Source organism: Frankliniella occidentalis, unplaced genomic scaffold, assembly GCF_000697945.3.
Source record: "Frankliniella occidentalis isolate FOCC.00 unplaced genomic scaffold, Focc_3.1 Scaffold39, whole genome shotgun sequence".
Taxonomy (NCBI): Eukaryota; Metazoa; Arthropoda; class Insecta; order Thysanoptera; family Thripidae; genus Frankliniella; species Frankliniella occidentalis.
In genome coordinates this window covers 709,320-723,680 of record NW_026267169.1, presented here as the reverse complement: position 1 = coordinate 723,680, position 14,361 = coordinate 709,320, and the positions used below count along the sequence as shown (strand labels likewise).

Sequence of the window (14,361 nt, the reverse complement as noted above, 5' to 3'; positions counted from 1 at the left end):
GACGGGTACTGGAGACGCCTATCATGCACACACAGCTGCCTACCCACGAGTTTGTCAACATGTGGGGGAAAGAGATATGTGTCACTTCGTCACACTTTTTGTGTGAAAAAATCCAGTCCATCAAGAAGTAACTTACTCAATTTCGCAAATTGATTATAAGTATTAATACTTATAATAAGCATTATCGTGAAGTGATTTTCAATTCTGAAAAGCCTTGTGTTGACCATTAATCACAAGTAACTTGAGTTCTTACTTTCCGGTGGAAAAACAATGCAAAAGGATGAGTGTATAGAATATGCTATGTGTAATATGAGACTGACCACACCAGTTTTTGTTTTTTTTGTACCACTAAGTCTTTTAGTTCACCAGTAGGACCTATTTATCAAATGTAAAATTTAGCAAAAGTGAAGTAGATTTAAAAAAAAAACAAAAACAGAACAAGCACACTTCCTTCTTAGGCACAAAATTCTCTACATTTCAGTCGAAATAATAATATTTACTCATAATTCAATGAAGAAAAATAGCTTTAATGTTTACAAATGCTGTCCAATACACAATTTCAGCTTTGTTTGCTGCTAAGTACAACCAAACTCAGTGACAACAAAGACAATGTAAATTTTTCAATAATTGCATTTATAGATTGACTACTCCTACTTGTAACTGAAGTTGATATAACAACTACTACAAAACTGTAGATAAAAATAATAAACTTTAAAAAAGACACACTCATCACATGATGATCATATTCTCTTCATGACAGTTTAGATTAGATTATGGAGGGACAGACATTATTGATAATGGTACATTTCATTTCAGTATCTTGATAAATAGAAATCTACTTCTGGTAGATTCTACAGCTTCAATGCAATAACACGTACGGACATCTGTTCACACATCAAACAAAGGTAGTTAAATAGGCCACTTAGTTAAACTTCCAAAACTGAAGATTAAGAAAAGGGCAGTTGTTCCTCAAACTGTATTTTTAAGGCACAATCACTCATTAGGTTTGGCACCCACATTATTATTACAGTATTTACATACATTAAGTAAGAGTTGACTTCAACTTCTCCATTACAATGATGTGTAAAACTAATTTGAGCCCATTTCCCTTTTAATCTTTTCAGTCACTTCTTCTGCACTCAATTTTCCTTGAGCAACAAGGATTGTCTTATTTCTTGATCGTGAACCCTGAATGAAAAGAGTACATTTTTACATTCTGTCCACAGTATTAAATAAATTAACTGAGCAATGAGAAATAAATTTGTTTGCTTCACCTTATCTAGGCTAACATCTCCTTTTCTTAGGCCTAGAACTTCAGCAATGTACCTTACAAGTTCTGTATTTGCTTCACCTTCTACTGGTGGAGCAGAGATCTGTACTCCAACACCCTCATCACTTATATCTGTAAAAGAGAAAAAACAATGAATAGTAAAACTCTATTTATCTATTATGATAACATTGCAAGACAATAGTTTAGTGGCATACCTGTGATGTTATTTTTCTTTGCTCCTGGCTTAGCATGTATTTTCACAGCAATATCTCCCGTTTTTGTAACAAAAATTACATTATTTTCACTGTTTTCAGCCTGCACACAGAAAAAGCAATAATTGTAGCTCAGAGGTTCAAAAAAATAGTTAAAATGCATAGAAAAATCAAAAGCAATTTATGAATAAAATATATAGACTGTGAGAGAAAGGCAAAACCAAAATCCTCATTACTGAACAAATTTTACCCAGTCAGTCAGCTGTTTCTGTGGAACCATATCCATCATATCTGAGGAACATCCTTCAGATGTACTACATTCAGAAATAGCTCCCGTAGCTTGAGATTGTAGAAGACGACAGTGCTCCATATATTCATCATATGTGACAGAAATCTTCTCACTCTTGTAGCGAGTCAACTTGATGGCGCTACGTATCTCTGGGGTGACAGCTCCCTTAAACCCACCCTTACGAAGAAGAGAATCAATGGTCTGAATCTGATCCCAGCCCTGTTTCGGAGCAACTTCTGGCAGATAAGTAGCTGAATGCCTGACACCTCTGTCACTGTGGTATTCAATGCTGATTCCATGCACTCCTACTTCCCAATCGAGATAATCAGAGCCATCTTCAAAGTGACGTAACAATGAAACAGCCACTCTTAACTTGGGAAGCTCATCTTGAGTGATTGGGCTGAATCGAGAATCCTTCACAGCACTGGTAACTGCATATTCCCTCAAACCTAAATGTAAATTTTTGGCACCAAAAGTACCAATACAGCCTCGTAAGCGTCTCTCCTTTGAAGTTTCCCAAGTCACAAAAATGGGATATGGGTCATTGCAGAAGTCTGGAGCTTTGGGTGGTTCAAGGCAGTTTAAGTGAGAATTAAGTACATCAAAGCAAAAAAAACACATCTCAGGCCGGGCGACAGTGCCATTCTTCAAACCATTGGGTGGCACAGCTGATCCATTGCATGCTAAGCTTGATGAGTTATTTAGCTTTTGCTTCTTCGTCCCGCAATTTTGGGAGGCCATCTCATTCATTAAAATTCAAATACACTTCTTCTCAACACCGCAGTAATCATAGCCAATCGAGCCAAACAAGGCAAAAGTCACAGCAGCCGACTGTCCTTAACCTCGCCGTTTATTTATTTACCTTCTGAGGAGCAGCCCGAGCTGGTTTTGAGCTCTTAGGAGGCATGGGCGATGGTTTAAAGTGTTTCTTCTGGCACGCAGAAGACACGGAAAAGAGGCGCTTCAGCATAAATAAAAGAAAACTAAAGAAAATGGACACACAGGCGGGTGTTTAACTTAATCAAAAATCAAATCCACTTTCCCCTCTCCCCCCCTCCCCTGCTTTCGATTTTGATTTGCTACCCAACTAACTATCTATGAGAAATTTGAAGTTACTAAATTCTCATACTCCTCGAAGATAAGCGCGCAATTCAACCACAAAATAGCCGACCAAACTTTTCGCGACCACTCACAAAAATGTAAGTAAATCATACAATAGAGGATAATTCTCTCTCATGTTAATTTATGAGGATTCTTCCTGAAAAAAAAGTGCTGCTTGATTATTCATACTGAACTCACTAGACTGGGCGCAGTAGACTACATGCAGGTACTTCTGCTGTTGCTCTCGTGTGATGCTGACTCTGACTGACATGGAAGAGATGGTAGAGAGCCCTTCTTTGTCTCTAAGTAACGCAAGTTAGTGCTGAAGAAAAACAACCTAAAAACAAGAGAGGAAAAATTAATGACAAGCTGAGACACGTGCCTATTCTGTTTTCTGTTAGGAATTGCAACAGCTCAGGAAAATGACGAAAGAATAAGATGAATAAGATGAATGATTTCATTTGACGATCTGGAAATCCTTTTAACTGTAATCCTTTTAAAAGAAAACATGTATTTACCATTCCATTGATTTCATGAACGGGATTGGCACAGCAATGCGCCAAGAAGACTTTTTGGGTGTTTTTCAAGATGAACTAATTGTATTATCCCATTTCCTAAACGGTAGCATGTGTTGAACCCTCTAGTACACGCCTGCTGATTTTTCTGGTAACGCTCAGATGTAAAGAGCTGAACTGGTAGGGCGATTTGTGAGTGCAGACGCTTAAAGTGGCCATGAATAGGCACCTTACCCAAGCATGACAAGTCATCTATTCTTGAACTGAACAGCAATACCACTTGAGACGTGAAAACATAAAGAAAACAAAAAATAATAATTAGAACAGTCTGTAGCTCATATGCATCTTTATATCTTTATGTCTAGTGTCAGATGGAAGAAAAGTATCTCACTTTCTTTCAGCTCTTCATGACAAAAGTGACGCTTACGCCTAGGGTTTTCAAACACAGGGATGAGATTCTGTTGCCCACTTGCATCTTCCTCCACAGCATACAGAGGAATATTGCTTATTAGTTGGTTTGGTGGATTAGGAAGCAATTTGGTCGGAACTGCTTTTGACTTCAATTTCACACCACCATAGTCACTACATGTCTCCATCTCTTCAGTAGAAAAGTGACCCTAAATATAAAACACATGAAAACAAAATCACAGGCTGTTGCAACAGAATACACAATTCAGAGATAAAAAACAGTTACAACAGCTACGAAAACTGTTTTCAAATCAATTACCTTCTTAGCGGAATAGGAATTAAAAATTAATCTTACATCACACAGAAAAGCAAGTGGACTAGTTGTATGCGGCAATCCACATGTTTCTAACCATTTTAATTGGTTTCTTCTACGCTTGGTTATAGCAAAAAATGTATAACCATCACGGTCGGAGTTTTTGCAGTCCTTGAACGCGCAGGTTTTCCTAATCCGAGCACTCCTTGAAAAACTCATGTTAAATCATTTCCTGGAAGAAATGTGTCATCTGCAGGCATCTCGTGACATCAGTACTTAAATTAAATAAATAACTGCAAAATTTGTGAAACGGCGCCACCAGCAGCAGACGAACGTAAATAAACAAACTGGACATCTGTCTGTGCTGTGAATAGGATGCATGTCGTTAATGGCAGTTCTCGTCACGTTACATTTTGATCTACCTAGCGCAGATTGTTCAGTTCAGATCTCAGATCAGGGTTTTTTTTCCTGATAGAAGGTATCTAACTCAAAAATTATAGAGCAAAAAGAGATTTCTTCACTGATCAATTTGTGAACTTATTATCAAGTACTTCGAGATTTAGAGGACGTTATCCGCAGGACTCGTTCGCGTTCGTTCGACAAATCCGCCTCCTCCTGAACCCGAGGTTTTGATTGGCTAGGCTCTGGTGGGTAGCAGGCGCCGATTTTCCGTTTCGCGTAGAATGTTAATGAATGAATGAGAATGAATGAATGAATCAACATTCGTGATTCATCGGGGATGTAACCGCTCGTCATTGCTGAAAAGGTCTAAGTCCAGATCATGTCATTTTATTTCAAGTACATTTTGAAAGATGAATGTTGTTGAATCTATGTGCGTCTGTCGCATGTCATAGGTTCCCAATTAAACTCTGTCAAAGCTACCGTTGTTTAATTCTGCACAAGTTGGCAAAAAAAAAAAAAATAACCTAACCTGATGACATGACATGGGCTCCACTTAGTTTCGGAGAGACATTTTCATGTTGTTTGACTCTTTGACCATCGGCATGACTACCTTTTGTCATGAATAAGGGTTGTCATTTTTTCCATACACCAAACACACAAAAAATGAATGTCAATTTAATATCTGTGTTGTATTTGTGATAAAAGATATACGCACTTCATCACAATTACATTTGGTTTTAATTAGATGTGTGTGTACAAATTCTTTTATGATGCTGTTTTGCTCTGTCATTGCAGGCATTAAAATATACTGTGCAATGGGTGCTGTCTATGGCAAGGAAGGGTCCCCTAAGCAGGACAGTCCTGAAGAAGAGCCAGATCCTAACAATGGGTTACTATTGAATGAATTTTATCTGCCTCCTGAGGTACTCGCTCATATCCTCAGTTATCTGCAACCAATACTGAATGGAAGGCGTGTATGCAAAGTATGGCGTGATATAATTGATACAGTTGTATGGCGAGAAAAGGTACACATTCAGGATTCTCGTAGAATTAGTCTCAGTCGATTTGTATATCACTGTGCAATTTTTATATTGTTTAGGTTTTAAGAGAAGTTCCTGGAGCAACTACAACATTATTTCAACACAAGGAGCTGAAATGGCCAGATTTTTATCATCTTTGGCTAAACAAACCACATGAAAAGAATCTCATTAGGAATGGTTCAGCAGAGGGTAAGCTGAAGATGATTTTTATATTTCTTGGTGGTATAATTTTTAAATTTTAAGTGTGCAACTTTCTTTTTTTTATGTATATATCATCACCTAATGTAGCACTTCTTTAAAGGCTAAATTTAAGATGAACTTACATATCCCTAGAATTTTCATTGTAGCACTTTGCTTGCATTTTCAATTCTCTGTTTGTGTTCTCCTTTATCAACACAAGTTTCAAACATCTGGTCAGATTTTATATTTACATTATGTTTTTCAGAAGAGTTTGAACATTGGTCTGCTAGACCAAACACATTTGGTGGAAGCAATGGCAGCAAATGGAAAATTGAAAAAAAGCCTATTGGATGTGATCCATTTCCTGCTGGAATAAAGCGTTGCTTTGTTACTTCGTACGACTGGTGCTCTGCTGAACAAGTGATCAATCTGTTTGACTGTGGACTATCTCCTAATTTTATGAAATATGTTCGCCCCGATATACACATTGAAGAATGGTGACTATATACCTCATGATTTATTGCCATTAATGGTAAGAACTGTAGGTTATTTTAATTTTTGTACTATTGTTTTCTTAGGTATGCTGGCAGGTTCGACTGCGGCTTTAGATACTGCCTAAAGGTGACACTCCTGAATAGATTTTTGGAGGCTGTGGACGATTTTGTATTTGAAACTACTGGTCACACTTCTGCATGGGCCAAGGTATTATTAAAACATTGATTTAAAATGTTCTACAGTAAAATGCAACCTTACCATGAAAATATTTTATTTTACAGGTCGAACATGTCTTTTCCAACTATGATCAAGAGGTTTCGAGTATTTTATTCCACCATAAAGGGAAGGACACTCAATTTTGGGCTGGACATTATGGCTGCAAGGTTACTGGCGCCAAAGTCTTTGTGACCTTACCTGGTCTGGAAGACAAAGGGAGCTGTTAAAACATTGGAACCATTTGTAAGGCTATTTTTTAGAAAGCTGCGCTTAAGACAAAATAGACTTCAGCTGACAAAAATATTTCCTACCCTATCTGAAGATGCTGGAACTTATCTGCAAAGTGATACCTGAAACTATACAATTTCCGCCTTTAGTTTTGTTTTCTGTGTTAAAAGTGTTACCTCACTAGTTTGTAACTTATTTACTTTGGTTTTAACTTTCTACTATAAATATGAAAACCAAGATTTGATTCTGTGATGTAGATTTAGCAACTGGTGATAATGAACATGTCTGGAACATTTTTTTCTGAAGTATGAATATAATATGAACTATTATGACTCATTGGTTAATGTTTTATCAAAATTCTTGTAGTTTTAGAAAAGATTAAAACTGTTTCCAAACTCACATGCTGTGAGAAGAGAAAACAGATATTTTCTGCAGTGTCAAAAGTTATAATCTTATTTGTTTGTTGAAGATTTGATCCATTCCGTACAAGTTATATAATACTAAAATTTATTTTGTTACATCTACTGTGAGGCTCAATGAGTTGCTCTATCTCAGTTATTTTGACAATCTAATCTGTTGTTGTTTTTAAATCTGAATTTCCTATATTTATTTCTTCTTTTGGTAAAACTAGATTTTATGTCCGATTATTGTTGTAATTTACTTGAAATTTTATTGCTAGCCCCTACATCAATTATCCATTAATCTGTATTCGCAATTATTTTTCTCTCTATTTTTTTAAAACTTATTCTTTCGTTGGAGTTGAATGGAGGGGCTTTTCCAATTTTTTGACCCAAATGCGGTTGCCCTCCTTTTCTTACTGTCCTATGTTTATTATTATTAAATGAGGCCATCTCTTACTCGTGTTCACGTTTCCCTCACTTATCTCCGGCCGCGTAAGCCCAAGCCGCCCAGGCCCAGGCTCGGCGCCACACGGCGGGGGAGTTTGCCGGGCCGCGGTGTTCGGAGGCAGCCTGGCTGCACGACAAAGAAGGCTCGCTCCAAGCTGCTCTTATTAATTAATTAGAGGACGTTCTCATTAATAGCCCTCCGCGCGAGGGCTGCGTCCGAGAGTGCTGTTCGGGCGGGGCGTGAGGTGCAGGTGCGCCGCGCCGTTATCGCACGACGCCCCTAGTTGCTTTCTGGAGGCGTCCTCCCTTCGGCTGGCGGTTGGATCATCTTCGCAAGAGCATGTTTTAATAAGAGCGCTCCCCCCGATTTCCAGGAAAAGTGGAAAGGCAAAGGGAAGACCAAGGTCTAGGGGGTGCGCGCACCCAAGTGAACCTATGTGTGCTGCCTTGATTGTTTTAGGAAGGAGACTAGTTACACTAGGATGTGGAATTCATGTGTCGCTGCTTCGCATTTTTCTAGTGTATTTCGACTAACGGAGCAAGAAGAAGAGCGGGTAGAACTTAAACGTTACCGATTGGCCGAGAGCTTGCCGCCTCTACGTCACGCCGGTAGCGGGGACAAGCGCTCGGCCAATCAGGAACCTTTATGTTCTATCCGCTATTCTTCATCCTCCGTTAGTCGAAATATACACTATTCAAATGTAATTCTAAAAAATAAATTACGTAGCCTAAAAGTTTGAAATAGGTGAGGCACTTCCACTTCTGTATACCGATAGCCCTCTTCTGTATACCGATAGCCCTCTGGTTGGTTTACGTAGCCCACGTTCTTCTTAAAATTGAAGCATCGCATGCAGACCGACTTCTACAGTAGTTTTCCTGTTGTTTTTGACCGCGATTCCTTACCTACAGATGAGCTACCGGCGCGCACGCTTGCATGCGAACTCAACTTTGCAAAACATGGTACGACGTAAACCGGCCCCTTTGCTCTGTTGTGGACGGGGTGGGCGTAATGGGGAACTCTTAGGCGGTGTTCAGCCTGGCTTACTGGGGCTTAGGCGCAAGTGATCAGGCTAGGATTGGGACCGCCTGACATCGATCCGCATCTGTCGGTCCCCTGCTGCTCCCGGGCCAGGACAAATGAACGGGATGAATGGTGGCGGGGGAGGTGGGCCGGGGACCGGGGGGACTGCAGTCCTGAGTGCTACCGCCAACAAGAGGGCCCTCGAACGACTCTGCACCTCTGCCTCTTCTTCCGGGGGTTAGGCTCCAAGGCGCTGTCTGGACTTCGGTCGGCTTCCGGATTTTCGCCGACAAAAGGTCCGAAAGGTCAGGCTCGTCGCCTCCCCATCTCAGAGACGTGGCGGCTCTGACCGCATGGCCGGGCTGGGCCGCGGGGGGAAGACCACGGCGTGGGAAGTGGAAGTGGAAGTGAAGCTGGCCGCTCGGGGCCGGGCAGACATCGGGGTCCACCGAGTCCACTTCGGGCTCCGAGTGGGCGAGCCTCTGTTCAATGCCCTGCCGCCTGCTGGAGGGCCTTGGAGGACCTCCAGGGAGCTCGAGCCTGAAGCAGCTGATCTGTCGCTAGGGCCGGGGCCGAGTGGTGCCGACAGCGGCCCTTCTGCTCGCCTGCTTTCCTGACGTCACTCTTCTCCTTCTCGCTGCGCGCAAAGTGTAGCCGAAGCTATACGGAGAAAACAATTTAGAGAGACGAGATTTGAAAATTAGGAACGTCTAGCCTGGACGATGAGTTCGGAATTGCCGACACACGTGACCTTGGGTTACGGTCGGTTGTTGGACGAACGACCCCTCTCATCTCCTCGTGCCCGGGGGAGTCCCCACCGGTCGCCACCCCGACCTTCTGGCTCCGTCCTGACGGCCTCGGGGGAGCCGATGGGGATAGCCGGACCACATGACGGGGCACATATTGGCGGGCTTCAGCGTCATTTGTGGCCCGGCTCTGTCAAGTCAAGTCATCCGCAGCATGAGACGCACCCCCCGGAGCAAGCCCCCCCGGCGGGAAGCAGGGAGAGGAAGGGGGGGGGGGTGACCCGGGCCGGGCCGCCCCAACGTCATTGGTCTCCTATCAGCGTGAGTAAGCCCGCGTGCGCACGGTGAGTTGGAGGGGGTGAGGGGGCAGGGGGTGCGGGATAAAAGGACGCGTATTTATACTGCTGGCTGCGATTGCTCGGCGTTGTGCAATGCGGGTGGCCGTCTGCTGGAACCCCAAGGGGACACTGGCCGGGCTTGGACCACGAGACGGTAGCGTGTATGGTGTGGGGATCGTATGAATGTTGGATCCCATTCTATGCGGTCAGTATAAAGTTGTTCTCGCCAGGTCCGTCTCCCCCTTGTGGTAGGCCCGGGTACCGCCACTCGCCCTCGCCCCTTACTAGTGCAGCGTTGTCCGCTCGCCCAGAGCACGGCGGGCATGGCGGGCACGGCGGTCACCCCCGATGACATCATGCCCCGGCCGGGGCCGCCGTGGCGTGCGCAGCGTGCGTGGGGGGCCGCCCGCACCCCCACCGTCTCGCTGACAGTGTAGGTCTGGCGTTTCTAAAAGTCGGTCCGTTTGGCTTTTCGCAATCGGTTGTTGTAGTGCCGAGTGTGCACTGAGTGCCGTACCGGCCCGTCTCCGCCCGCCCCGCGCCGCCCTCGCCTTGAGCAGCCGGGCCGGGCGCCACTGCTGAATGTGCACTAGCGGCGTGGATGTTGTGTGGAACCGCGTGCCGTACCAGTGGCGTGGTACACTTCGTGAGCGGCGCGACAGTTCGATTTGGGGCCGCCGCGGGCATCCCACGCTGTCTTCCCGACGGAGCATCGCGGGCGCTCCGACGGGCACCTTGTCGACGCCGCCTTTCCGACGGGCACTTCCTTGACATCGTCTTTCCGACAGGTACATCGTCGACATCCTATTTCCGGCGCGTACCTCGCGGACGCCGCTGCCTCACCGCCGGGCACCCCGCGAACTCCGCTTTTCCCGACGCGCCACTCGCAGACCCGACAACGTTTTGGAACTGGACGTCCAGGACCTCGAGGCGCTCATGGCATGAGGAAACCCGCAGCCCGCAGCCACCAGCGCGGGCGTGCCCCTCGTCACACGGTCGTCACGTCGCGTCACGGCCCACTGAGTGTGAGAGTGACGGGCCGGAGTGGAGCCGGAGCGAGGGGGCGGAGATCGCTGAGCAGCCAGGGAGTGACGAGAGACTAGGCCTTCCTCCGGGAAAAGGTCGAAGCCGAGTGAAGTGCTCACGGACTGAGTGACGCGATGCTGGTGCCGCTGCTGGCCGTGCTGGCCGGTGCCGTGCTTGTGCACGCGCAGGCCCCCCGCCGCCCGCACATCGTCGTGATACTCGCCGACGACCTGGTGAGTTGAGTGAGCGAGCGAGCGAGTGAACAGTAGAGTGAACGAGTGAGAGTGATGGGGCGTGCGTGTGCGTATAGCTTGGGGATTGGGGTAGGACCGTGCTCTCGCACGCGCTGGCACCCCACGACCGCCCACGCATCGTCCTGATACTCACAGACGACGGCCTGGTGAGTGAGTGAGCGATAGCCGGCGATAGCGAGTGACAGTGGAGTGAACGAGTGAGAGTGATGGGGCGTGTGTATTACTTAGGGCTTGGGGTAGGACCGTGCTCTCGCACGCGCTGGCACCCCACGACCGCCCACGCAATCGTCTTTGATACTCGCAGACGACGCCCTGGTGAGTGAATGGAGTCAGTGATAGCGAGTGACATTGGAGTAAACGAGCGACTGAGTCTGAGTGATGAAGCGTTGAAGCGTAGCCGTGGGGCAGGAGGGCAGGAGTGCCCCGTCCCCGTGACTGCACGCAGGAGCAGGATCCAGTACGCCATGCCCCCCCAACCTTCGCCGTCTCCCTCCTCACAGTCTTTCCTTCCTACGCGCTGGTCCTAGTTAGAATCAATTTGCTTTCAAATGAGGAAGAAGGCGAAAAAAACAGCAGCGATTATAGCCTATTACTTTCGATTGTTCCGGAGGTGGCTAAGACGTGGGACGCTTCCGCCCGGGCCGCAAGATAAGCGGGATTGCGCGATGAACCATTAATAAGATTTGCCCCATCGTTTCAGAGTATAATGCCCCCATCGGCTTTCGCGACGCTCATTTCAAAATTTAATGATTTTAACGACGTTGTGTAGGAGCAAAACACGTGGGAAGGAGGACGCAAATACGACGCGAAGTCTTGACGTCACTTTGGCTGTGACGTCAATATTTCAATATGGACCCACTTGCCTGCATCTGTAATTCAACTTTTTTTAACCTTGTTGATTATGCCCCCCACCACCCTCTCGGTTTTGCAGAACAACTCCCATGCTGAGCTCATGCTCATGATATATCTAGCTCCTTTCTTCTGTTCGATTTTTTTAAATGCCTACCTATTGTCTATTGTCTTTGGAGTGTCTCATCTAGCCTCTAGGATGATCTAGTCTGGCGTCTGTACAGCCGGTGTTGTAGTACCTAGTGACGAGCTCCCCACACCCCGTCGTCATCCTGCGCGTGGTGCGCGGTCGGGCACGACGGGAGGCGACCAGCAAATAAAACCGGGAAAATAGGGAGTGCCGCGCCGCCCCCCGCGCTGCCCCCCGCGCCGCCCCCGCGCCGCCCCCGCGCAGCCCACTGTGCCCTGACAGGTGTTTGGCGGTGCGCCGGTGTGCCCTGTAGGCCCTGCTGTAGGCTGCGCCATACCTCACGCGGAGGGATGGAAATGGAAAAGCACGGCTCGACCCGGCCCGCCCGCCCCGCCCTGCCCCGGCCCGCTCAGCCCCACACCGCGCCTCGGGGTTGGAGTGTCTATCGCGCCCTGCCAGGCGGCATCGCCGCGCCTGCGGAGACGGGTCGGGTCGGGTCGGGTCCCACCCCGGGCCCCGGGGCGCGCCCCCCACGGGAGGCAGCCGGGCCGGGCCGGGCCGGCCGCGTCCCCCGCACACACCCGCTCCTCCGAGTGACGTCCGCAACGGTCTGCTTTGTGCCGATACAGTCACACGCACTCGCCTCGGGGCTGGCCGCCCCGCCGCGCCGTTGACGTTATGCATTAAAAGTATAAAGATAAAGATGAAAAATGAGAAACGAGCATAGTAAGCTTTTATTTTTCCTTTCTTCGCAGACTGGATAGAGGACTGAATAGAAATAAATGATAAGGGCGTGAAGAGAAAACTGCAAACGACTAAGCCACGAAGTTGTAAAACGATTCCTGAAAAGTTGCGCACTTGTACCGCAGCTTTTGGACGTGCTTGTCTTATTTGCTACATGTGCGGTTTACGGGGGTCGGGAGGGGGTCACAACCCTCCCTTCCCCTTCTGTCTTCTCTAAGTCGCCTGAAGGGTCGGCAATCTGTGCTACGAAACCCCTGTGGGTAGGCAAACCACGGTATACTGTGCATCGCCCCCTCTTCTAGTCGGACTCTAAGCCACCCCTGCTTTGCTGACCAGTGAGAGTTGCGAATATAGGCATTAATCCGCCCACATTCGCACACGCGCCCATGTGAATAATGTATGTGCAAGCCAAGTTAAGCTTCGGGAACCGGCCCTCCTGTTGGCGTTTCGACAAATGTTTACTCGAGTTTCCCTTTAAGATGCTCTAAGCTCGGCTGCAGCACTCGCGCGCGTTTGCCCCGGGGCGAGGGGCAGCCGGCGCTGCAGCTGCATGTGGCGTTGTTTCCCACAACCCGCCCCCACACAAATGCGCCGGATCATGGCGACCGGTTAGTTTAATGTGCCGCACCTCCTCCCCTAGCGCCGACAGCGCCAGCCTGCACCCCGTCCCGGCGCTCTCGACAAATACTAAATATGGCGTGGGCGAGAGGCCAGTGGAGGCGAGGGGCCATCCACATGGGATTGTCTGCACGTGGGAGGCACCGGGCTCAACTACACACGTGCGTGGCGACGAAGTACCACGTTACACGTTGGCTTCACAGTAAAACTACTTCTGCGATGTGTTGCGATATGGAATGGCGCGGTATTTACGACTGGCAGCACACATTACGGAAGCACAGAATTACGCGAGTGAATTCCCTCAAAAGCTCATTGAGTGGATGGTTGAAGGGGTGGCGATGGCGAGGCGCGGGGCAGAGTAGGCACTGAAAATCAAAGTCAGAAAAATACAGAAAGTCGCGGCTGTTTCTTTTTTACAAGTTTTGTCGTCGTGGATTTTTTTGTGACACCCACTTGCCAATTGGTGAGCAAGAAAAACCTTTATAACATACTTGTAAAAAAAGCGCTACTTTGATTTAAACCGACTCCTCTCACGAAAAAGAAAATTTTTTAAAAAAATGGCATACAAAGAAATCAAAAGTTAGCGATGTGTACATGCCGGAATTCTGAATATTGAAAAAGAGCTGCCAACATTTTTATATATGTAAAAGCGACCACGGGGTAAAGAGGGAAGACAATATTTTTTACAGAGTATACGCAGGCCATTCCTCCGCCCGCATGACCTGTCTGGGAGGGGAATAAGGGGGCCCGACCCAAGATCGCGCTCTACTGAGTATGCTTCTCGTGGAGATGTGGGATCACCGCCCTCTGATTTTGGGGACGGCAGGGAGATTGAGGGGCCCGGAGCCACCCGTCCCACACGGCCAGTGCGGAGGGTAATGCGGTGAGTTATGGGGGCGAAATATATTCGTCTGCGATTGAGCCGCCGAAAGGCCAGCAGACCTCTTGTGTGTGCGCCAGCGCCTGCTGCTGTCTGTTCCGCCCGGTCCCGGCGGCGGTGAGTAGGGGCGGGCCAGGGCTGCCAGGCCAGTAGGGTCCGGCCCTGCCTGTTGTCGACACCTACAACTTACGTGAAAGTGCCTCGCCGTGCCGAGCCCTCTGGTCGCGCGGCCACGCCG

The 14,361-nt window shown here is 47.3% G+C and overlaps 4 protein-coding genes across 7 annotated transcripts in view; 2 read left to right on the top strand and 2 right to left on the bottom strand.

The window, feature by feature from the left end:
- Positions 1 to 506: 506 nt before the first annotated feature.
- Positions 507 to 3,061, bottom strand: LOC113212994 (uncharacterized protein CG5902). Its single transcript, XM_026431892.2, has 4 exons — positions 1,733 to 3,061; positions 1,486 to 1,585; positions 1,275 to 1,402; positions 507 to 1,188 (listed from the first exon to the last, which is right to left on the bottom strand). The coding sequence occupies exons 1-4, from the start codon at positions 2,519 to 2,521 to the stop codon at positions 1,090 to 1,092; spliced, it is 1,116 nt and encodes a 371-aa protein (XP_026287677.1). The 5' UTR covers positions 2,522 to 3,061; the 3' UTR covers positions 507 to 1,089.
- A 446-nt stretch (positions 3,062 to 3,507) lies between these two features.
- LOC127749199 (uncharacterized) lies at positions 3,508 to 4,485 on the bottom strand. The gene is made up of 3 exons (XM_052266442.1): positions 4,115 to 4,485; positions 3,779 to 4,004; positions 3,508 to 3,673 (listed from the first exon to the last, which is right to left on the bottom strand). Exons 1-3 carry the CDS (start codon positions 4,325 to 4,327, stop codon positions 3,636 to 3,638), a joined length of 477 nt encoding a protein of 158 aa, XP_052122402.1. The 5' UTR covers positions 4,328 to 4,485; the 3' UTR covers positions 3,508 to 3,635.
- A 78-nt stretch (positions 4,486 to 4,563) lies between these two features.
- LOC113212995 (F-box only protein 44) lies at positions 4,564 to 7,526 on the top strand. 4 transcript variants are annotated; one of them, XM_026431895.2, is made up of 6 exons: positions 4,564 to 4,586; positions 5,306 to 5,535; positions 5,610 to 5,739; positions 5,996 to 6,227; positions 6,309 to 6,432; positions 6,507 to 7,526. In XM_026431895.2, exons 2-6 carry the CDS (start codon positions 5,326 to 5,328, stop codon positions 6,666 to 6,668), a joined length of 858 nt encoding a protein of 285 aa, XP_026287680.1. In that variant the 5' UTR covers positions 4,564 to 4,586; positions 5,306 to 5,325; the 3' UTR covers positions 6,669 to 7,526. The 4 variants fall into 4 exon arrangements, with proteins under 4 accessions (XP_026287680.1, XP_026287679.1, XP_026287681.1 ...); XM_026431894.2 differs by lacking the exon at positions 4,564 to 4,586 and adding an exon at positions 4,608 to 4,755; XM_026431896.2 differs by lacking the exon at positions 4,564 to 4,586 and adding an exon at positions 4,637 to 4,874 and having other exon boundaries at positions 5,999 to 6,227.
- A 2,576-nt stretch (positions 7,527 to 10,102) lies between these two features.
- The window catches only part of LOC113213058 (arylsulfatase B-like), a 17,270-nt gene continuing 13,011 nt past the window's right edge, over positions 10,103 to 14,361 (top strand). The window contains exon 1 of the mRNA XM_026431992.2: positions 10,103 to 10,881. Coding sequence (XP_026287777.1) covers positions 10,783 to 10,881 — 99 coding nt within the window. The 5' untranslated portion in view covers positions 10,103 to 10,782. The remainder of the gene's footprint in view (positions 10,882 to 14,361) is intronic.

What these genes read in the sequence shown, in the direction of transcription:
- LOC113212994 (XM_026431892.2), bottom strand. Translation starts at nt 2,521, where the DNA reads ATGAATGAGATGGCCTCCCAAAATTGCGGGACGAAGAAGCAAAAGCTA. An exon ending in AGAAACAGCTGACTGACTGG is followed by an intron (nt 1,586 to 1,732) that starts GTAAAATTTGTT and finishes TTCTGTGTGCAG; the next exon opens with GCTGAAAACAGTGAAAATAA. An exon ending in GAGATGTTAGCCTAGATAAG is followed by an intron (nt 1,189 to 1,274) that starts GTGAAGCAAACA and finishes CTTTTCATTCAG; the next exon opens with GGTTCACGATCAAGAAATAA.
- LOC127749199 (XM_052266442.1), bottom strand. Translation starts at nt 4,327, where the DNA reads ATGAGTTTTTCAAGGAGTGCTCGGATTAGGAAAACCTGCGCGTTCAAG. An exon ending in ATTCCTATTCCGCTAAGAAG is followed by an intron (nt 4,005 to 4,114) that starts GTAATTGATTTG and finishes TTTTATATTTAG; the next exon opens with GGTCACTTTTCTACTGAAGA. An exon ending in TCATGAAGAGCTGAAAGAAA is followed by an intron (nt 3,674 to 3,778) that starts GTGAGATACTTT and finishes TATGTTTTCACG; the next exon opens with TCTCAAGTGGTATTGCTGTT.
- LOC113212995 (XM_026431895.2), top strand. Translation starts at nt 5,326, where the DNA reads ATGGGTGCTGTCTATGGCAAGGAAGGGTCCCCTAAGCAGGACAGTCCT. An exon ending in TAGGAATGGTTCAGCAGAGG is followed by an intron (nt 5,740 to 5,995) that starts GTAAGCTGAAGA and finishes TATGTTTTTCAG; the next exon opens with AAGAGTTTGAACATTGGTCT. An exon ending in GATATACACATTGAAGAATG is followed by an intron (nt 6,228 to 6,308) that starts GTGACTATATAC and finishes TTGTTTTCTTAG; the next exon opens with GTATGCTGGCAGGTTCGACT.